Raw genomic sequence first — 23883 nt, 5'->3', positions numbered from 1 at the left:
TCTCTACTCAGTATATGGTACCACCATCTATCCAGCTGCCCAAGCAAAAAGCCCAGGCATCGGGCTTTAGATTCATCCCTCTCCCTCAATTCCCACATTCAGGAATTCTCCATCTGTCAATTTCACCTTCTATATATTTCTTGCATCTATGTCCCTCCTCTCACCACCTACTGCCACTGTCCTAACTTGACACTCATATCTCTTGTCTGACTATAGCTCTAACCTCAACCCACTCCAATCCACTGTCACACTGCTGCCAACCTACTCTTCCCATCATGGAAATCTGAGCACATCACCCCTTTCCCCCAAATTTCTTTAAAGGCGCTCCATCACATAGAAGATAAAACTCTAAACTCTTCTCTGTGGTACACGAAGCTCTCATGCTCTGGGCTCTTACCAACCTCAGAGGTGTCCTTTCTCACCACTCCCCACCCTACCACGCCTGCCATAATCCGCTGCTCAACATTCCTTAGGCACGCCACGCTAAGTGTTTACCTAACTTTGCGTTCTGCTTGCAAAGCCCTGCTCACCCACCCTTGGTATCACCTGCCACACTCCCGAGCACCACATCTTCGGTGAGGCCTGTTAGGCACCTACAGGCGGGCTCATAGGCCCCACCCCCTCTCTAATACATCTGTCCACACCGCTACTTACCAAATCCAACGAGTTTTGGATTCAAGGGTAAGCTCCTAGAGAACAGGGACACTGTCTTTTTATCATCAAAGTCTCAGTACCTGCCACAGTGCCAGGATCATAGTAAAAAAAGCTGCTGGTAAGTAAATGAATAAAATCTTTAAAAGATGATAAAACAAGGGCTACAAGAGCTGAGGGAGGGAAAGGCCCCAGAGTCCTCTGACGTCCACCTGTCCACCTTTGCACCACTGCACATCTTCGTGCTGCCCACCAACTAGACGCTTGCCACCTGTTTTCTTCGCTTTCTGCCTCTGAGCCTTAGCTCACCAAGCCCTTCTATACAAAAGGCCCTTTCCCCTCATCTCCCAATAGCTAAGACCTCCAGTGTCCAACTCAAATACTTTCAGGCCTTTATCCACACAGACTTTATCAGAATTTCCCTTCAGATGCGTGTCTTCCCCGTCTAAGCGACTATGCTCGCCTTCCTTCTGGCACACGTCACTTTAGCTCTCGAGAGGCAACATAGTGTAGATAGGAATGTAGGCCCTGGAACTAGACTGCCTGGGTTGAATTCTAGTTCCTATATTGATTAGCTGTGTAATCTTAAGCAGGTTATTTTAACTTGCGATGCCTCAGCTTCTTCATCTGCAAAATGTGAGTAACAGTATCTATGTCGTAGCTTAGTTCTGAGGATTAAATAAATTAATCATGTAGAATCCTTAGAATAGTGCCTGGCATGCAGTTAGTGCTCAATACTTTTATTTAATCACGGCAGTGTTTTCCAAACTATGTTCCACAGGGGTATAGTAAATATTACTTTAAAAAATGTACAATGGTCAAATAAGTTTGGGAAGTGCTGTGTTAAACAATAAAATAGATATCTTTACTAGATAGAGGACTTCTTAGAGCCTTTAATATATAATATGCTCTGTGAATTTCTATGGAGGAGAAATTTTACATCATTTGGTGTTTCTCAAACTTATTGATGACCATGGAACATTATTTTCCCCTCAGAGTGTCTAGCAGGCCTGCTGTTTCCAGAAATATACTTTAGAAAGCACCATGTAATAAAATAAATGATGTAATATGTATAACACTTAATATAGTACCCGGCAGGAAGGTTCAACGTAGACTACAACAGTTAGAAAACTTTTCCTGAAAGCAAACTGTTTTTCTATAAAGCTGCTAAATTCATGATTTTTCCAAAATAATAACATCGAAAAAAATTATGCAAACATAACACTGAAGATGAATCAACATTTTAAAAGAAATATTTCTGGGATTTAGTGTACAATAAAAAGAATACAAGACAACTTCTCAAACTAATGTCAAATACTTTCTGACATGAGGGCCACAATGACCTATTACTGAACAATAGCAATATGTTCCATTTAATAAAATTATATACCTGAGTTTAATTCTCCCTGAGTACAACTTCCCATAGGCTTGCTGGCAGAATTAAAGAAAAGTGCCTGAATAAAGGAAGAAAACAGTTGTGCCTCTTATTAATAAAAGTTCCCAAATATTAATATTAAAATATACCAAGAAAGGTGCCAGATCTTTAATTCCAGAAAATCTGTCTAATCTCAGATGTAAATAAAGTCAGCATATGATGCTGTCCAATGCAACAGTCAATAAATGCCAATATTACGCTGACAGTGGGAATGAGTCCATAATGAATCCTACTGAGAAATAAAGGTGCATAACGACACACAAACGGAGACCAAAAAAGGGACACATGACTAACCATGAAAACACATGAGAAAACACTTGCAGCCTAGTAGGGAGTTCCAAACGTCATTAGTTTCCAAGGATTAAAAATAATACATAAAATCCTTATATTTATGTGTAAGAGATTTATTAATCTGTTCTTTATAAAAACAGAAAGCATGACGGGACTGATTAAATAAGTGGCCGAAGGTCAAACAGCAAACCCATGGTTGGAAAAGACACAGAACTCAGGACTCATGGTTTCTAACCCAGTTCTTGTGTCTTTCTTTATTAAAAAGATGAAGGAAAAAAAGTGTCAGCAGCTAATTGCACAGGAAAGAGGGGTGAGGAGATGGAAGTGAAGTGCCAGGGTAATATTTCTATTACTATCAAAATAACTGTGTCCCATAGATCAAGTGTATGTGTTACCTCAGTTACTTTTCTTTCTACTTCTGTTCCATCCACATAATATACATCTGTGATCACACGAGTAACAAGCGTGCGAACCTCATGGATTGTTCTCATGTGGCGATGCAAGACATGGCCACGTGGAGGCTGAGGCATATCGAACTCTTCCTCTCCCTGTGACAGAAAATACACAACACAAGCATGGGTCTTACTGCAACTTGGCAGAAGCACAAATCAACTTCTTCATGATGGGCATCGTTCAGAGGTTTCATGAATGTAGTGTGATGGAATTTTCCAGCTGCTTTGTTGTGAATTCACCTATAGACAAAACCAAGGATGGACCAGCTATTTGGCCAGAGCCTAGGAAGAACTTATAATAATCATATCACCAAAAATGACCTAATTCTGTCTAAATCAAAATCATTAACATATCTAGGATTTTAAGTGAAATTTGACCCTCCTGAAAGTTCACATTATTTTTAAATAGTAATCTTTCTCATTTTGATGCTGATTGTCAATCAGTACACAAGTTTATACTTGCAACAGCTCTTTAAAGGAAGGCATTCTTAAGAACTTTATATAAAACCCAAATTACATCTGTTAATCTCAATGCAGTCTTTTTTACCTGCATTAGTAAGTGAACTATAGTTGATTTATACCTGGAACAAGATATGTTGATTTCTCCTAGAATTAAATATAAAATATTTAATCTATTATAGATAATAGATTATAACTAAAGAGCTGAGCTAGTATCCAGAAACAGAAAACATTAGCAAATTAGGACTGTGTATCTAGTTGTACCACAAATAATATCAGTTAAATTCTTTCAGTAAAAACCTACATTTTTATGACAACTGTTACATGTTTTCTCATTAACACCTATATCACATTTATCCACATTCACGCCCTCCCCCTACCCAACTGGCTCTGTAACTCTGAGGAGGAAGAAATGAAGAAATGCACACTTTTTCCTCTCCCCACCCTTATTTCCCCTATAGTAGACTGCTTTTACTTTCAGCAGTCAAGGTATACAAGTCTTTCAAAAGAATTTTATGTTCCACTGCAATAATGGTGATTCTGGGTTTTTCCAGACAATGTGATAGTAATTTACCTATAGCTTTCAATAATTTACCTGAATAATTCCTACTCCAACTCCATCTCAGGGGTGAAATATGTGCTAACATGGAGGTATATAAATTATGTGAATAAATAAAATCAAAAGCATGGAAAGTTACTCAACCGATTCCTTAAAATACTCCTATGTATACAACACTGGTGAATAAAAGGGTCTGAGCATTGGTCTGTCACGCCTCCATCATCAGGGTGCCCCCGCATCAGAACCATGACAGCCGGGACCTCCTTCCTGCACACACAGCCAGGCAATGGATCACAGAGGTCTGAGATTTCAGGGCTTTACATATCCCAGCAATGAGGCCAAGAAGCCTCCCTGTAATCCTTCTACCACCGCACAACAGCCAGACAAATGATCACTTCAAGTGGGACACTTAAACATGTCTGATAGAAAGAAAAGAAGGGGCAGATAAAAAGAAAGCTATGCTTACCCTTACTTTCTCTAAATAGTCTTCTGAAAAGTGGTCTCTGTTAAGATAAGTAACTTGAGGACCTTGTCTTGTCGTTTTTAAGGAAAGACAACATGAAAATAAAACCGCACTTTTCCTTCACAGAAAACCTCCAGCCAGGCCTACTTGAAAATTCAAGGAATGTCAAAGGTGGGCTGCCTACACTTTCCTCTGAGCACCGGCCTGAATCCTACCCAGACTGCAGGGGATAAAAAAAAGCTCAGACACTTGGAAACCCCACACAGCCTTGTTCGTTTTCATTCACAATGTTGTGCAAACATCAACGTATCCACCTCCAGAACTTCTTTGTCTTTCCCATCTGAGGCTCTACCCATTCACCATCTGTATTTCTCTAGCATCTTTCTTCCCTTAGCAGGAGCAACTAGCTCTCAAATGTGTGACACCACTCTGTGTGACAGGAGTATATCACTGGCAGTATCAGTAGTGCTTGCAGTGGGAACAGCAGCAATAGTAGGAGCATTTAAAATAAAAATCATCAGTAGGTAGTAGCAGCAGCCAACATTTAGAGCATTTACTATATGCCAGGTCCAGTGCCAAGGGCTTTGTGTGCCTTCTGTCATTTCATCCTCACAATATCCAGATGAAATGGTCTGATGCCAAAGCCTGGGCCTTAATCACACTGGCTCACTGGCTTCTCTCACTATGATGAGACAGGAGCAGGGATTATTTCCCCATTTTACAGGAGAATATGAGAAGGAAAAGGAAAATATAAAACAGTGGTGCCTACATGACTGCTATCTTTTTATAAAGGCAGAGAAACCAAAATTATGTGGGAGAATGCAAACACTTTAAATTAAGGGTGAAAAAAAACAGACGCAAAATGGGGTGTGATATGCTATATAGCCCCCATTTCCAAAAGGCTAATGCTATTTTCAATCTGTATGAACGGATAAGGTCTTAGGTCTCACAGACTGTGTTACTATAAAAATCTAATATAAACAGAATTTTTAGAGATAAAAAGAACAAAACCACACAGGCCATAATTTAAAAAATAGAAAAGCAACATAGCATAATGAAAAAAATACCAATTCTGAAGTAGACATGCTGAGTTCAAATTCCAGTTCTGCCACCTACTGATGGCAAAATCTTGAGCCAGTTACTTAACCTCTCTTCAGTTTGGTTTCCTTACCTGTGAAATGGGAATAATACCAACCTCACATGTCCTCTTGAGCACAATGCTGATATGCTGTAGGTGTTCAATAAACAGGAACTACTTCCCTACCCTACTCCCAAGAACCTGTTCTCCCTCCAGCCTCACTTTCATCAGCCCCAACCCTTTGCCTCCCATTCCATCTCGTCTTCACCTTTCTGCAGTCCCTAGTCACCCGGAGATTTTGCCCCATCTCTCTCTATTCCTGTTACTGTTCTCTGTTTCCAACATTGTGATACACAATCCTTCATGTTTCTTGTACTCTCTTCTCCTTTACTTTCTACTCTCTCAGTTCCTGGGAACCTTGGTGAAATAGACTGGAGGAAAAGCATGAAGGCGGATGTTATGAAGGCAGATGAAAAAACTGACAGAAGAAAAAGACTGAACAGTTTAGAAGAACATTATAGGACTCAGGCTATATGCCTGGCTTTCTTTTCCAATAGAGACCTACTTGACAAACTCTAGCACTATTCCACTTTCCCTAAGACTACTGGTGATAGCTACCCATACTTTTCATTACCCTACCTCTATCCTGGACAGATTGTTTTTGCCTTTTGGTCTGTACAAGACTGTTAAGAATTATCATTAGGTAAATGCATCACAACGTAAATTCTCCGGGAATCCAGCAAGTCGAAAGCAGGGCCCTGTGGTCCCCGTGAGCGCCCTCACCTGGCTGTGGAGTGACTCAGTATCATCCCCAGGAGCGCTGACTGGTTTCTCCCCAGGCCCCTTCTCAGTCTGAACTGCGGCATCTCGTTTTCCAGAGTTCTGGTCCACAGTACTGGTCCCCTGTTCACACACATTCTTTACAGTCTGGGTTGCTGCTGAAACAGTTTCTGGAACCCATAGGGAACATTCTACGGTCTGGATTCCTACATCATTTTGGCTGGGCCTTTCAAGCAAGGCCTTCCTAGGTTTTTCCTGATTGATAGTCCATCCTTCTTTCTGGCCTTCGAGAACATCTATCTCCATTGCTTCCCCTTGAAGACTGGACAGCCCCTGTGTGGCCATCTGCTGGGATGCAGGAGAAGCAGGCTCTTTGACAGGGCTACTGGGCTTCACAGGCTCTTGGTGCTGCCTGGTCCTTTGGTCACCTTCCAATTTTTCCTTCTCTTCTTCATTTTGAGTACTTGGAAAATGGTGTAAGTTCCCCCTGAAAATCAACCACATAAAGAAACCATGTCAAGTAAAAGTGAGAGAGAATGAATACAGGCAGGGGGAGACCATAATTTGACAATCTGAGAAATGTGAGGAAGGAAGAAAATAAGGCGATCACGCACATCACCTTACGACGTTTCTCATAACTTCATTCCTGTGAAAAAAACAATGGCACAAAGGACTATTCCACCACGATGATGAAATCGTCTTTAAAACTTCTTACCATCACTAGCTGTGAACTCTGACAAAGGATAACAAGTTAAACAAAAAGATGTAAAGCCATTACTGAAGTCACAAACAATGAAGGCAGCTTAGGCATCTACTTCAAAAAAGATTAATTAGGTCAAAAGGACTCGACTTTATAAGATGGTTCTAACATTCCTTAAATGACTCCTAGCATTTTAGATACTATTCATCCCCCCAACCCCTGCCCCATCCATGACTAATAATTTTAGGAAAAGAAACCTGATCTATAAAGGACAGAGTTGGAGGTGAGATTCTAGCTTTGCTGGCTATAGTGGTAATCTACATCTAACCATTTCAGAATGACTTGGTGCCTCAAAGACAGTTCTTAAGATGCAGCCTATTTCTTTTCATTAGCCTTACCATTTGGCTATCAGTGTCATTCATTTATCCCATAGCATTTGATAAATGTCTCCTACAAACCAAATACCATGAAACTCTAAGCTGCCTAGGGGCTTTCTTAAATGTCCTTAACAATACACCAGAATAAAAAGACCCAGATTAACTCCAAGTGAGCAGGCTACACAGAACCTTAACATTCATGTATTATTCATCTTTATATTTAAAATACCTAACGGGGCTTAGCATAAAGTTAAGTGCATAGCAAGTGTACTTTGAACTAAAGAATTAATGTTCTCTCAATCAATAAACTGCAAAAATCTACTCTGATTAAATAAGCTGACTGTATAAGAAGCAAATTCATATAGAAAGGACCCATAACTTTTAATTTTCTAGTTTATTACAAGTTCAAAGAGTCAGTATACTACAAACAAACTAATGCATTTTTAGGCTGCATTAAGTTATAATAGCCAGGATAAACATAAAAGGATCCATTGCAAAATGACCATGGTTAGATCACATCTGGAATCTGTTTTAGTTTGGGATGTCACATTTTACAAGACATAAATTGAAATACACCCAAAGATAACATCCAGGATGATAAAGGATCTAGAAACCATGTCACATGTTGCTATAAGTGGCCAGAGAAAGATGGAACTACTCATCTAGACAGAGAAAGCTATCTCCAACTTGGGAGGAATTCTCACCTTTAGGAGGTGAGCTGACTCGGGTAGGCAGAAAGAAAGGAAGCATGAAGAGTTCTTTTGGGCTTGCTCTGCTCTAGATCTTGAAGAAAGAGGAAAAGTTTCTGAGGTTTCTATTTTGTATAGCTCAGCTTACCAAAACAGGAAATCAAAGAAGGATGTAGAGTACAGTTCTAGCCAAGAAGAGCCTGACAAACATTTGGTTGTTACAGCTTGTGTCCTGTGTCAGGAATCTCAACTGAATGTGGATGTATATATGGTCCAATGAAGAAGAGGTAAGAAAGAACAAGATCACCAGGAGACAGATTAATAACACCTACCTCTGATGAGGTTTATAAGTGATCACATATAAAAATTACTTAACACAGTGCTAGGTACAGAGCAGATGATCAATCAATATTTGCTGCATAAGACAAAGCAATTAAGGAGATGCAATTCATTTTCTTTATAAACTGAATTACTCATGTTTGAATCTTTAAGATAATCTAACATATCAACAGCTAAGCAACAATGAAAGTAAGTCAAACACTGGAAGGGACAGGACTTGATTAATCATTTCAAGAATTCTTAATTGACAAATACCAGGTTTCTTTTTCCCCCCAAAAGGTTGGTTAATCGAACAGTTCCTCTCTCTTTAAAGACCAAAGGTATCTCACTGCAATATAAGCAATATTTAGCAGATTCCTATCAAATATCAGAATTTTGGTATTTATCATTCTCATGTTAGCATCAGTCAAATAAAATCAGTCATTTCCCCCCAGGTTCATATTACACACACTTACATACATACACACAGTTGTGGTTGGCAAGATTTGCTGATTAAGGTCAACACACAACAGCAGGTTAAAAAAAAAAAACAATTGCAACACACACACGCAAAAAGTGTTACCCACTCCTACCAAGTTCATAAATTCTTACACATAAATAAAGCAACCAAGAAATACCTACAATGGAGATGTAAATTATGTCTCAAGAAATAATAAAAAAGAAATCTTTAGCACCAGAATAGAGTTTTAGAAGAAAAATGCAATATATTGTAAAAAGGACCACACCTCTCTTTCATGAAGTCCAACTAACTACAATTCTACTCTGGTCACTATATGACAGATTTGGAAACAGATGCTAATAAAGAAATTTTAGCAGAAAAGCCTGGACAAAAATTAAGCCAAAGTGAAAAAGAGAGAAAAAAAAATCTCCATATTTAACAAACTTCTAGCCATTCTGTTCTGAGTACAGATCTATCTTTGGAGCAACTGAAGTCAATCCATCTGGACTCTCAAGCCTTTGTTCTTCTGCCAAGGCTAAACAAAATCACCAGCACCTTGGCCCCTCTATTTTAAGATGCTCTAATAAAATAGGAAGGCAACACAGTGCCATTGATAAATTTAATAATTGCTGGACCATTACCATCCCACTTTAGGAAATCACACGAAGAGGCATTTCACCCAAGAAGCTTCTTGATACGTAAGAGGATATGATCTGGGCTATTTGATTCCCAAGAATGTCAACAAACTACATTTAATAATCTAAATGCCCAAAAACACAACCTCCGACATGTAGACATGTTTCTTCTAAATATTAATATTTCTATCAATAAAGAACAGAAAAATTATGCTGCAAATAACACTACTGGATATCTAATGACAAACAAAACATTATCATATTCTCTAATTACAAAATCGCTAAATTCTAGATGACAGATACCCCCTCGTAATGAAAATAAAAGCTTATTTCTATTGCCATTACTTCATATACTAAATATAAGACTCATATAGTCCAAACAAGATACTCTAATTATTTAAATAGAGAAGAAATACTTTGTATCTCAAAAATTTTTTCTGCTTCAAAGCTGTTCTAAGAGATTATGGAGTACAGAAATTATGGGAAAATCTTAATTCCATCAAGTCTGACAAACTTTAAATTTGGGATGTTGAGCACCTCAGTTTTGCCCGATGGAAAACTAAAGGAAAATAAAAAATCTATTAAAAATAAACACTTCTAAAACTAAGAAAAAGGGAATGAATCTTAAAAATATAGAATGATATATTTTCATAAATTTATGAAGACCGAACCATTTCAAACCAATAGAACTGGCAAATAAAGACAAAATCTGTTATTTAATAAAACTTCTCTTGACATCTCATTTATAAATACATCTAGGGTATGTCACAGTCTCTCAAGATAAAAAAGCAAGCTCAAGTTTTGGCACCAACCATTTTATGAATCAGTATAGGCCAAAAGATGCTATGAAAATAATGCTCGGGAGCTCCCTATAGTTGCTAGATGGGGTACTGCCTGATTTATGAATTGCTTAATAAATTGGCTTAACAAAACCAATTAGATCTTCAAATTTAAAAGAATAATAATAAAGAAAGAAAAGAAAAGAATGCTCACCTAATGGGTGCAGAGCGGGAATCCTGACTTCGAGCCTCATCTGCTTGCCGGGCTTCACAGCTAAGCAAAGGCATGGACTTCTGTGGACTAACATAATAAATTAAAGCAATATACTGTGTTAGTTTTGAAAGAAAAAGTACCTCTGGAGATTATCCTTTTAGGCACGGAGGGAATAAAATCCTTTCCCTGCATCCCAAACTCCAAACTGCCTTAACACTAAAATGCAAATTCCTCCTACAGTACTTGTTTCAAAAATTAACATAATTAAAAATTCTGAAGGAAGATTCACAGGAAATAAACTGGACAGAAGACTATATTAAATACCATAAAGACGCAATCAGCAAAGTCCAGAATGCAGAAAACTCTACAGGACACAAAACCAGTTTCTTCAACAAATAAATTGCTAGAAGAAAAAAAAAAGAGGGGCGGGGGGTCCCTATAGATTAAAAGAGATTTAAATTAAGAAGAATACAGAAAACTCTATAGGACACAAAACATAGCTTCTTCAACAAATAAATCACTAGGAGAAAATAAAAAGAGGGAGGGGGGGTCCCATTTTAAGCAAATGCAATGTGTGGATCCTGATTCAAACAAGCTGTAAAAAAACGTATCTAAGGCTATTAGAGAAACCAGAACACTGAATATTTGATGATATTAAGGAATCATTGCCAATTTTAAAAGCAAAGTATTGTGGTTAAATTCAAAAAAGGAATTCTTATCTTTTGGAGACAGCACTGAAATATTTACAGATAAAATGATATAATGCTGGAATTAGCTTCAAAATAATCCAGTGGGGTGGAGTGCTACAAGTATTTATAAACAAATCAACACTAGCCATGACTTGGTAACTTTTGACACTGGGTGGTTCATTATACTATTTTCTCTACTTTTGTATATGCTTGAAACCTTCAATAACGAAATGTTTGAGAGAAAGAATATGCAGCAAGTAATCTGAACACAGCCCAGTTACGGATGACACTGTTTATTAAAAACAGTGGGACTGCTTCACTTAAATGCAGAGGAAGACATTAGCATTGAAAATATTCTAACAGAGCTTACTTTAAACGACTTCTTATGGTGAACCCAACAGTAAATAGTCAAAGACTTTTAAAATCTAGATTCTCATATACAAAATGTGCATTACAACAATACGAATGAATTTCATTTCATTCTGTCATCCATCAATCCAACTCTCTGCCTCAAGTATTTTCCTTTTTTTCTATCCCAACATTCTGCCCAAAGGGTTTGGGAAACTTCAGCAGCATATTCTATTCCCAATTCTTGGGCATATATATGTACAGACTAATAAGTTGTATCTAGTATACAAGTCTATTATAACCAAAGATATCAAGTATAAAATTCCCTTTTCTTCAACTTTCAGACTAGTAATCATTAGTCTTCAACTGAGTAAGGACCCTAAAGTACTTATCTTTCAGATTCAATATGTAAGAGTCCAGAGAACAATTAATCTGAGATATAGCTAAGTACAGATCAAAGGATTTAGATAGGGGCCAGAAACTTGCCACTGGGTGGTCAAATTCAGTCCACAAGCGGGTCTTATTTGACCAAGCAAGAAATATTATTTTTAAAAATCCAGATTTCTTTAAAAATTAGAGATTTGGCAACAAGTCTTCGTTCTTGCATGGTGACAATAGACTACCCCCCTTTGAAATGGGGCACAAGTTCAGTTGGCCACCATCCTCAACACTTCACAGTCTTGCACCTAGCCCCTTTACATTATTCGCATTACCTGCCTAGGCTGATTTAAAAATCCTCGCCTGTATTTCACCAATTGCTCCTAGTATTTTCATGCTGGATGACTCATGCCACAAACCAATAAAAGAATTCTACTCTCACAGCCACCAGATGGCAAAGCTTACCACCAGAGCCTCAGGATGGGGTCATATTCATCCTCAAAGCATTACACCATTCATGACAAAGCGAAAATAACAACTCCACACAGTAGTTGATTTGGCAGGCGGAAGAGAAAATGGCCCGAATCTGCTGCTCAGTAGGGGATCTCAAAAGGAACAGGTCTGAAGCTCTTGTTAAAACCTCTATTTCCTCACCAAAACAGTCTCATTCTCACCAAAAGAAAAAGAAAAAAATGACCGACCCCCTTGAACAAAAGGGAGACAGAGAAGCATCTTTAAATATCTTAGTTCTAAGTATTAGATTTAAAATATTAATAAGAAAGCCCTCATTAGATTCAGCACATTGTTAAATCCCTTATAGTGGAGTTTCATTTAAAATTTTTTTCCTCTCTTGATAAATCATCTTCCCCTCACTACCAGTGGTTTTGTATATTAAACTCCTCTAAATAGCAACCAGCTCTGGTTACCTGGCAACAGCCTCAGCAACAGCAGTAGATTCATTTTGTCTTCCACCAATTGCAGGCTCTGAATAAAAACAAAAGCAAAGAGAGAAAGGAAAACTATTCAGTTAGTATCACACCTGTAAACCTACTCTACTAGTATTTGCAACAAATAAAAAGAAATGGGTAAGAATAAATGAACATAAAAAGATTTCTTATAATTTAATGGTGCAAGTTTTTCTCACTTCCACCAATCAGTTTTCTTTCACACTGTTAACCGGGTTAAGGTCCAGTTGCTTGTCACTTGTAAAGTCAATAATCGAGAGACAAGGTTGGTGGAAAGAAAAGCAGGTTTATTCAGAATGCCGGCACTCTGGGAGGATGGTGGACTCCTGTCCAAAGGCCAGCTCCCCCATTCCCTGCATGGCCAAAAGATTTTATAGACGTGTAAGACGAAGCAGAACAAAGTAAAGGGGGAGGTGGTCAAGCAACTCTTGGGTGATTTGAAAAAGAAAAGAAGGCACTTCCCAGAGTCTACTTCATTTTGGGGATAAAGGTGCATCTTATGCAGATGTTGAAAAGACTTTTTCCAAGTCAATGTAAATAAGGTCATTAAAACGAATGGATATAGACAGGAGCAAACAGTCATTAAAGGAGGGAAGCAAAGAAAAATCCCACACTGAATTACCATTGTTAAATTGAATTACACTAAAGGGTAAAATTTTAAAACAGAAGATAGCCTCCCTTACAATAGTTCCTACAGACGACTAATCAGTTTGTCCAGAAATACAATGAATTACTAAAAAATGAAAATGAAACATCTCTTGAATCCCAATTCATCTCTTATATAATTAAAACGCATGTAGTAAGAAAATATAAAATGAAAAACAAAAATAAATTATAAAAATTAAAAAATAAATTTAAAATAAACAAAAAAACTTTTAATAAAATATATGTAGGAAAATATCGTATGTTGATGCTGTTTTATGAGAACCCACACAAAGAAGGTACTCAAGTTCTTCCTAATGTGTTTTGGGGACAGATGATTGAAAAACAAAACACATTTTCAAGAAAGAAATAAGGGTAATACGGAAAATAATCCCATATTCTCAAAGCAATGTCTCTAATGTCAAGGGATTAAAATTTATTTATTGTCAATTTATTCCCTCCTTAGAGAAAATGACAAATATTTTTATTTTATTTATTTTATTTTTTACTATTTTTTTTTCCTGATCGACAAATATTTTTAAACATTTCTAAAATGTCATGACCCAACATAGCCTAAACAGTCCATCAAAGAGGCAGCTGACATTTAGTGGTTCGAACTCAGGCTCTGAAACAGAAACCTGGCTCAGGCCCTGGTTCCAGCACTAAGTAGTCCAGCCTAGAAGTAAACTTCATCTTCTGAGTCAGTTTCCTCCTCTATAAGATAGAGATAAATAAAACAGGACCAAGATCATCAGTTTGTTGAGAGGATGAAATGAGTACCACCTGAGTGTGGTGCCTGATGCTGTGCTCCTATTTTCAGGAAAGGCAGTAATATTTACTGATACGATCACCCTTAACCTTTAGCTCCATTTTAGATCTTCCCAATTGTAATTTCGAATCTAAAGATTCAAGGCTACCACATACTCTCTTGAAAAGCCCTACTTGATTTCAAAGATGATGATAACAAGGATGGAAATGATACAGAATAGCACGTCCCTAGGTAGACAGGGAGGTCTCTGGTAGAATACACAAAAGACAGCCCTATCCTAAAACTCCAGGTTTTGAAATCACTCCTTCGCTCCAGGACATAATGTAACAAGGCCTTGAGATTAATCACAAAATTCCTTTTGGCCTGCAAATGGAGATCTGATAGATAAAGAGTGGGTTACTTTGCTAATTCCTTCAGGATGGGCAAGCAGAACAAACCTGGTAGACAGACGAATTTCATTAGAAGGCGCCAGTTCCCTTCCTCAAACAGCTCCCCTTCCCCAAACAGACAAGGGAAGGTATAAAAGTAAGAGCTTTTGCCTTAGTCACGGGGCCACCCCCATTCAGGACCCCCTCCCACTCAGAGCTCTGACTCTTTGCTTTCAATAAACTATCCTCTTTTTAAAACTCTTTGCCTCTCCTGGGTCCGTGTTTCCATTCTTCGTGTTTCCATTCTTCGGTCTCACGAGACACGATCCAGGCTCAGACCCAGAAACTGCCAACAGATCCAACATCATCTACATCATTTGGGGACTCACAGGAAAATATTCCTCCATCAGAAACATGTAATATTTTAATTTCTACTGAGGTTCTAAGATTCAAATCAATAAGCACTGAGAAGCAGAATAGCCATGTAATTTGGAACTGGACTTCTGGTTCTTGGAACTACTTTGAATTCAGGCTACTACATTTACTAGCTAGCTACATGACTCTAGGAAAGGTGCTCCACCACTCAGTGCCTCAGTTTCCTCATTCACAAGTTTGTTAGGAGATTTAATGAGCCGTCCATGTAATATGCCTGGCATATAAGAACTCAAAATAATTAGCTAAAATTTCTTTGTTCTCAGAGAATGAGAAGACCCTCTTATTCAAGCCCACCCACTCCACCTGCGGTCTTCGAAAGGGAGCTTGTCTCACACCTGAAAACCTGCTCTACTCCCTCAGGACCCCTGATCCATCATCTACTTCACCTATTCCCTCCTTTTTAACCCATCTCTCTTGGAGATTTCCTTTCAGTCTATAAGCCTCCTTAGGTCTCTCTCTGCCTAAAAATGAAAAAAATCTCCTTTAATCCGGCATTTCCCTCTAACTTGTGATATTTTTTCACATAAACTTCTCAAAAGCAGAATACACTTGCTGCCTCTTCTTCCCATCGACTCCTCAATTACCTTCAGTAAACTCCCACCCAAACCACTAGACGGAACTAGTTCTTGCTAGTCACCAGACGAATCTTAACTGCCAAGCCTAATGTACATTTTCAGATATATCCTACTAGACCTCATTTCTGCCTCTGACTTTATCCTCTTTGTACCTCTCCTCTCCACAGCCTTCCGTGGCTTTGGACTCTCCTAGTCCTCTTCTCTGGAAGTTCCTATACAATCTCTTTTAAGACTTCTTCCTCTTCTAACTCCGTTACACAGCATTTACAAACTACTTAGTAAAAAAATTATAAGCTTTGGAGTCAGATCCAGCTCTACTTCTTTCCCATTACTGTGACCTTAGAAATGTAACTTAAAAACCTCACTTAGTCCCAGTTTTCTCATCAATAAAACGGAAACAAGGATATCTGCTTTGGAGTGCTATCATTGTTCCTCCCCGACTCTACATTCAACTGGAACCAAGGTTGTCTCTATTCTATTATACTATTCACCTCTCAAATTTATCCCATCTTCGTCCTCACTACTAATAACCCCACTTCCTGGTTAAAGAAAGAGTTTGCCAGGCAGAAGCCTAGGAAATGGGCAAGGCAAGGAATGATACGCAAAGCACAAGTTTTGAAACACTCAATTAATCCTTTTAAAAAAGTAAATCTGATCATATTACTCCCTTGCCTAAAATTCTTTAGCTTCTCAACATGATGCAAAAAGCCTTTCAGATTCTGGTCCCTACTTTGCAGCCCCTCCTTGTGCCTTCTCTGTATTCTCGCCGTACTAAACAACTTGCAATTAATGTGGGAAATAGTCAACTTAAACCTACAGTATGAATCCACAATCCTAAATTTTCTACCCTCTTCTGAACTGTTTCTGAATATGGAAACCAATTACTTAACATCAACACAGGTTTAATACAGAGATACAACCAGAACCATAATTTATAGACGGAGCATCTTCAGACAGTGACTGGCCAAAAGCAAAGAATTAAATCCATGAGAATAAGACGTTACAAATATTTTTATGTAATTATAAAAGTATCAATCATTATAACTAGAAGAAAAATAATCAATACTTCTCAGATGACCTGGAGCTACTAAACCCAAGATTAATATAAAATAAAACTTACTTTCCAGACTAAATTGCAAAGACTCTTCACTAGCCTCAGTCTCAGGACTGACCAGTTTCATTCTTAGACACAATTTATCATCCATTTCTGGGGCAGCCCCAGAATCTCCTTTTTCATTCCCAAGTATGGGATCATTTGTCTCCACCATGCTTTCAGACATGACATCACTGGTTGCCGTGGTGCTTTCTGGATAGTTGCTAATATCTGAAAGAAGGGAGGCAGGAGGAAGAAAGAAAGAACACTAAAATACAAACACGAAAAACAATAATTCAAGGTCATCAATTTGCCTGTTTGGCTCCACAGCTCTGCAAGACTGAAAGGGGGTCGTTCCTAGGATAGAACCTGTCACAAGTATCAACAACTACGCACTAGTATTGACACCTGGTCTTAAGAGGAGCAACAGGATTCAGTTCCACTTCTGCATCTGGACAAAGGATGCTGCATGAGCCCTCAGCCAACCCACATCTGCCAGCATCAGGCATAGGTAGCAGGAGACTCCAGGCGACATGACTGTTACCTCCCAGCACTGACTAGAGAAAACAAATAAGTTAATGTAGAAGACTACGGGCTGCTTTGGGAAAGAAGGCGCTAAGCTTTCTTGCTCTGTCAAGCAGCAGACTGATCAGCCAGGGTACTGAATAAGTAGTTCTACTCTACCTGCTGTCCCTCCCTTATAGACAGCTCTGTATCATTGCTTAGCACTCAGATTCTACTGCCTTGCAAGGAACAGAATAAAATCCTTACAGGTTTTTTTTTCTTCTTTCCTTCTACCCTTTCTTTCCTCTCATCACCACTCAGTATCTCCTGGGAGTAAACTCATGGAATCAGACATCACAGACTTATTCTTCCTAAGACAAAAATCAACCTTATCACGCAGGCCCAATTCCTCAGATCTAAAAGAAATCACTTGCATAAAATATGATATCTCAAAAATTCTGCTTTAAATAGTATTACATTTTAGTCACTCACCAATAGGAGTGCTGTGTCTCCTGGGCTCCAATTTTAGGTGCCCAGTAAGAGGTGGAGTTGCGCCAGTCAGTGGTGGAATTATATCACCTTCTTTAGGCAAACTGAAATGAAATGGAGTTTCTGGGAGAGAAGAAAAAAAAAAGTAAACAAGAAGGAAACCAAAACAGAAATATATAAAAAGCAAAAGTGAGAATTCCAAGAAATACTTATTATTCCTTTGCTACCCAATTCCACCTCATTCGCAACACCCCTCTACCAGGCTTCCCAACCAATTTCCTACTGTTCTCTCTGCTCTCTTTACAGCCATTAACAACAGGACTGAAACAAAGTACACAACCAGTGGACAGGCAAATAGAGGAAGCCCAAAGTTTGGAAGCCCTGAGGAACATGGGATCAAAGGAACATAGAAACATCTGAGCTCCATCTGGGAATATTCAGTAATACAAATTTGGATAGTTTCAAGTCTAGACATTTTAATTTTGCACAATGCTAACCACAGGAGTTAGTTTATTTATATGCTTTAGCAATCTGTAGGATTCTCAAGATTGAAGTCTGATGATGATAATACCTGTCATTTACAATTTACTCAAAGAGGTGACAAAGGATCTCCTGGGCCAAAGTACTTCAAAATAGTCACTGGTTCTAACATAGAAATCAATGGATTTCATGGTTCAGCAGTACTGACCAGCATTCACTCTGGGCCATAGCAGTAATGTTCACATCTAAATTTCTGTACAATGGTAAACCTCACATACTGTGTTTCCCCGAAAAGAAGACCTAGCCGGACAGTCAGCTCTAATGCTTCTTTTGGAGCAAAAATTAATATAAGACCCGGTAAAGAAGACCTAGCCGGACTGTCAGCTCTAATGCTTCTTTTGGAGCAAAAATTTTTGCTCCAAAAGAAGCATTAGAGCTGACAGTCCGGCTAGGTCTTCTTTTCGGGGAAACACAGTATATGAGCATTCCCAGTATACACATTTTTGGTTAGTCACTATTAAATTAATATAAACATAAAGCATTTGTCAAGATACAAAACTTGAATGACAAGAGAAATATTCTGAGATGTCCTAAAGTTAAATTACAATACACTGCAGGGTGGGAGAAAGGGGTAAGAGGTTAATTAGTTAACAGAGCCTCAGGCCAAAACCAACAAACCACTGCTCACATTCCAGAAGGTGTGTTACAACTTTGAATCAACTTCCAGGCGGCTACCACCAGCCGGCACTGCAAGCGTTCATGCCGACGCGTATGTAGCCAATCCAGAAGCAGCAAGTACTTAATACGCTTACGCGTATACAACCAATCCAGGAGCAGCAAGTACTTCTTCCTTATGGACTACGCCCGTATTCCAGAACTGCCCCCCTTCACTTTTTCCCGTCCTTATCTATAGCCAATGTAAATTCTTTCAAAACAACTTACATCTTTCTTCCCCAAATCCACTGTATAAAAGAGCCCCGTCCAAGGCTGCGGACACATTTGTCTACTCCTGCTATCCCTGCTGCTCCCGGTGGTTTAGACGTATATCCCAGGACCTGGTCCTTTTTCTGGCTAGCATATGGCTCAGTAAACTTTCTTTCACAAAAGCTTTCTGTCACAAAGGTTTTTGTTTAACATTATTTTAATTAGGTCTCAGTTCCAAATATTTGCTAAGCAGAATTAGCAAATTACCAAAATCACATTTTCTGATTTCCTAATTGGTTATCGCTTTTAATAAAATGGCTAAGTTTGAGGGGGAAAAAGAATTGTGCTAGACTGCTCCTCTTAAACCTAACATGAAAATTCGTACTTATTTTCCTGGGATGGCTCAAAATAACTATAATCTATCATACCCGCTTACTCATTACTTGTGAAAATAGTTTGCCTGATGTGTTTTCCAACACCCCCAATAATTCTCCAACTCTCAGGACACTGAGAAATTTAACTCAGTGTCAGATTTAACTCAATCCTGATGCTCTATCTGGAGATAGTATCAGATGCCACATGTGAAGGGCTCAGTCCCACGAGGCTGTTTCCACTTCAGATGCCAATTCCAATTCCAAGTCCAAGTCTTTACCTGTACTTCTGACCAGCTAGCTATACATTATAGGTTCCCAGGACTGCCTCCTCAAATTTAATTTGCTAGTGCCACTCAGAGTACTCAGAGAAAACATTTACTTACGTTAGCCAGTTTATACTAAAGGATGGAGATGAACACACAGATGAGGCAGTACCCTGAGTGAGGTCCAGAGGATTCGGAGGGCAGGAGATTCTGTCTCCGTGGAATTGGGATGAGATACCATCCTGGTTCACTTAACAATTAGGAAGCTTATCTAATCTTGTTGTTCAAGAGTTTTAACCTCCAGCCCCTCCCCTCCCCGAAGGAACATGGGTAGGGCTAAAAGTTCCAACTCTCTAATCACTGGGTCTGTCTGGTAAACAAACAGCCCCATCCTGAGGCTAGGTAGGGATTGCAGCCTAAACCACTTCATTAGCATAAACCCAGGTGTGACAGAATTGGCTTTGTTCTGAATAACAAAAGATATTCCTTTCACTGGGAAATCACCAGGGTTTTAGGAGCTGTGTGCCGGGAACCGGATGAAAACCTAATATATTTTATATTTTACATTTTCTTCTCACAAATTTTCCCACTCCACTTCTATCTTTTACTATCTTTAATATTAAGCACATCAGTACTGTTTTTTCCTTCAAAATCACAAAACAGTAAAAAACATCTTTTACATCTACATGTAAGAGAAAATGAATTAGTAATCTGAAGGGATGAAAAGAGAAAATGAAATGGTCTTTAGAAATAAAGGATGAACAGTACAAATATTCAGCTAAAGAAACTGTAAAGAGGAGGAGCAGAGAATTTCAACATCACATCTAAATGGCAAAGAATTCCACCAGTTATAGAAAAAAAAGAGAAATGGGTTAGTAGATAAGCATTTATTTTTCTGGCGGCTCCTTAAAAAGCAAGTCCTTTAAGGTTCATAAAAAAGAACTTAGAAGACATATAAAAATTAAAACAAACAAAAACACGTCACAAAGCATCATACATTCCAAAGATATATTTTAAGGAATTTTTCATTCCTGCAACAATCATCTATACTGCACTGCTCTGACAGGAATCATCCCTCGTAGTACGACTGACCACGCAGATTTTTGAAAATCTGTATGAAATCTTTAAGTATATCCTTCTATATGACAAACCATAATATGCAAAAGTAACATGCAAGCATTAAAAATTACTTACAATTACTTCTATTTCCTTTGCACAGTACCAGATAAAACTTACGAAATTATTTTAACAGCATTGATCCCACTGCATCACTACAACTTAATGGAAAATTGAGTCTTTTACAGAAAACACTGACACTACCTTTATCTGGTCATCAACGCCTCATTCCTGTGTTATTACAGCCTATCCCAAACCCCAACTCTTTCTGCACCCAGTAATCAAAGCAACCTTCCTATAAAACATGACTTTGAACAGGTCAGTTCCTGGTCAAAAACTTCAAAGTTTCCCCTAAATTCCTCACTCTTTGGTCAGCATTCAATTAACTAGTAGCAGCCTATATTTCTATCCTTTCTTTAATTATTCGTGTTCATAAAGCCTCTAGTCAGTATCTTCCAAATGCTTTCCCATTTCTCTGCTTTTGTTCCCTCATTTGAAAGACACCACTAAAATCTAATCAAATTATCACCAAATCCTGCAAAATAATATTTTATCCTCTTAAATTTACTGGAATTTTCCACATATTCAATTTTTTCTCTAAGAATTAGCACAGTTACATTATTTAAATTACCAAGTCCCTTCTTGCTTTCCCCAATTATCATGGTCCATCCTAATGTATGCCAGCTACCAACCCATTAAGATGTAAATGAATAAAAGGAAACTTAATATCAATTGTCAAACCATCTGAGTGGAGAGTCTGTTCTTATTAGTAAAGACTTTAAAGATTCATTAGTCCGAAACAAAATTTAAAACCCTAATGTCAGTAAGTTCTCTTTTACAGCTAACTTTCTGTCAGAATCGGAAACCTTTTACTTCTTTTATTCTCAAGAGAAGACCTGGTCACTTCTTCCAGCTGGTTAAAAGCCATCTAATTAAACATAGAAGAATTTCTATGTTGGGTGGCACCATGCATAAAGAGTCTACCCTGAGAGTGTGCTCTGACATTAAAAGGTTAGCCACAAACGGTTAGAGCTGCGCACAAGATACATTCAGCTGCACTGATCATTATTATTAACCTATTATAGACCACCATTTGTGGATTTAAAGACATTAAATTTGTTACGATTTTTCACATCAACCCATCATAAATTTATTCTATATTGAATAAGGTTGGGTTTCCAAGCACCACCTTTCTAAATTTGCTTTCTTCAAATTTCAGGAGGAGGTCTTCATAGACATGTTGGAAGATGTCTCCAAACTATTAACATTAGTGACAAGTTATCTATAAATGGAGGCATTTAGAGTGAGTCTTTTGTTTTCTCCCCCCACTCCCTCTCCGTAACACTTCCTCTCCCCCCCCCCCGTAACACTTCTTCTCCCCCCACTCCTTCTCTCCTCTTTCCTGTAATATTTGAACATTTTTCACAATTAAACATGTATCTTTTTAAATCAATAACGCTTTTAACAGCAACAACAAAAACACAAATAGAAGTACCCTTCTAACTTTAACATACAGAAATCTAATGAACAAATAAACCTGGGACTCAACCAATTCGTTCCTTTCATTCTGTCTTTCCAGACTGTGGAACTATTCACTTTTTAGGTTACTCTCATTTAAATTAGTCTCTCTTGGGGTTTATCAACTACACAATTATACTTTAAGTACAGAATATATATTTTTTTGTTCTACCAATGCTCTTCTGAATGATTTACTTTAGACTAGTCCTCTTAACATCCAACCACTGCCTTTACAGCTTTTAGTTGTTTGCTCAAGAACTAAACTCTTGAAATAAGCAGCATATAATTTACTAGAATTGTGAATAATCTAGATAAATATTAGTAAAATAAGTTTTACTATGGCAATGTCTATTACAAAAAAGATCTGGCTCTGCCCATTAACAGTGTAAACAAGAACTCATGGAGAATACTATTAATATAATAGATAATAAACCAATGTTTTAGAAACTTTTGTATATGACGTCTGACAATTAAGTTCGCAAACTCATCCTAGAAAAAGTGCTTCACACCTAATTGCTGAATATCACTATGATCACCTTCAAAGTACTCCCCTTGGGAGGCTATGCACCAATACCAGCACCTAAGTCACCCTTGAAAGCGATTTTGGAACTCTTTTCCTGGAATGGCCATCAGAGCTGTCATCGTATTACCCTTGATGTCCTGAATGTCATCAAAATGTCTTCCTTTCAATATTTCCTTCATCTTCGGGTAAAGAAAGTAGTCACTGGGGTACAGATCAAGTGAGTAGGGGGGGTGTTCCAATACAGTTACTTGTTTACTGGCTAAAAAACTCACTCACAGACAGTGCCTGTGTGAGCTGGTGCATTGCCGTGATGCAAGAGCCATGAATTGGTGGCGAAAAGTTCAGGTTGTCTAACTTTTTCACACAATCTTTTCAGCACTTCCAAATAGTAAAGTTGGTTAACTGTTTGTCCAGTTGGTACAAATTCATAATGAACGATCCCTCCGATATCAAAAAAGGTTAGCAACATCATTGCAATAAGTTCTCGAACTTAATTGTCAGACCTCATACAATTGCTAACATAATTAAAAAGTAGTCCTAAGTAACCAAACGAAAACAATCTACAGGCCCTGATACTTTCTTAGCCTAAACAGTATTTGTATGTAATGAAATTACAAAAACATTCAGTAATATAGAATTATTGGGTCATTCTGATAGTTCTTTACCATAACTCATCAGAATCAGAGAAACTATACAGTTTTGTAGGAGAAAGCACAGCATTGGGAATCAAGGTTCTTGTCCTACCTCAATCATTAACTGGCCACAGGACTTTAGGAAGAGACTGAACCCAGTAATCCCTAGCCTCCTTATCACCTAACATTTCTTGTTCTGAAGAGGAGAAAAAAACTTTCTGATTCCTGAATATAAAACCTAATGAACAGGGATAATTTTGAGAGTAAAAAAAACGTACTACTAATAATCACAACTAGACAAGAGGTATAAATTAGGAGTGATTCAAGAACACCAAACAGTGTAATCACCTATATTAATAGCTAAGATGTGGCCCAAATACTGTTTCTCATTTCCATATCCCTAGAAGCATGTTTTCTTAAGTTTGTTTTGTATTTATTTTTTTGTTTTTTTGGAGTTT

General features: G+C 38.1%; 1 protein-coding gene across 5 annotated transcripts in view; it reads right to left on the bottom strand.

The window, feature by feature from the left end:
* TP53BP1 (tumor protein p53 binding protein 1) overlaps window positions 1-23883 on the bottom strand; it is an 88536-nt gene that overhangs the window by 15676 nt on the left and 48977 nt on the right. For 4 of the 5 annotated variants that reach the window (XM_033107876.1, XM_033107878.1, XM_033107877.1 and 1 more), the window contains 6 exons: window positions 17599-17718; window positions 16630-16833; window positions 12682-12739; window positions 10341-10427; window positions 6172-6655; window positions 2773-2925 (listed from right to left, as the gene is read on the bottom strand). In XM_033107876.1, the coding sequence (XP_032963767.1) occupies window positions 2773-2925; window positions 6172-6655; window positions 10341-10427; window positions 12682-12739; window positions 16630-16833; window positions 17599-17718 (1106 nt within the window). Of the gene's footprint in view, window positions 1-2772; window positions 2926-6171; window positions 6656-10340; window positions 10428-12681; window positions 12740-16629; window positions 16834-17598; window positions 17719-19756; window positions 19892-23883 lie in introns of those variants that run through there. The other variant, XM_033107879.1, reaches the window with a different exon arrangement.

This window comes from Rhinolophus ferrumequinum, chromosome 6 (assembly GCF_004115265.2).
Source record: "Rhinolophus ferrumequinum isolate MPI-CBG mRhiFer1 chromosome 6, mRhiFer1_v1.p, whole genome shotgun sequence".
Taxonomy (NCBI): Eukaryota; Metazoa; Chordata; class Mammalia; order Chiroptera; family Rhinolophidae; genus Rhinolophus; species Rhinolophus ferrumequinum.
This window is presented reverse-complemented; position numbering and strand designations above follow the sequence as displayed.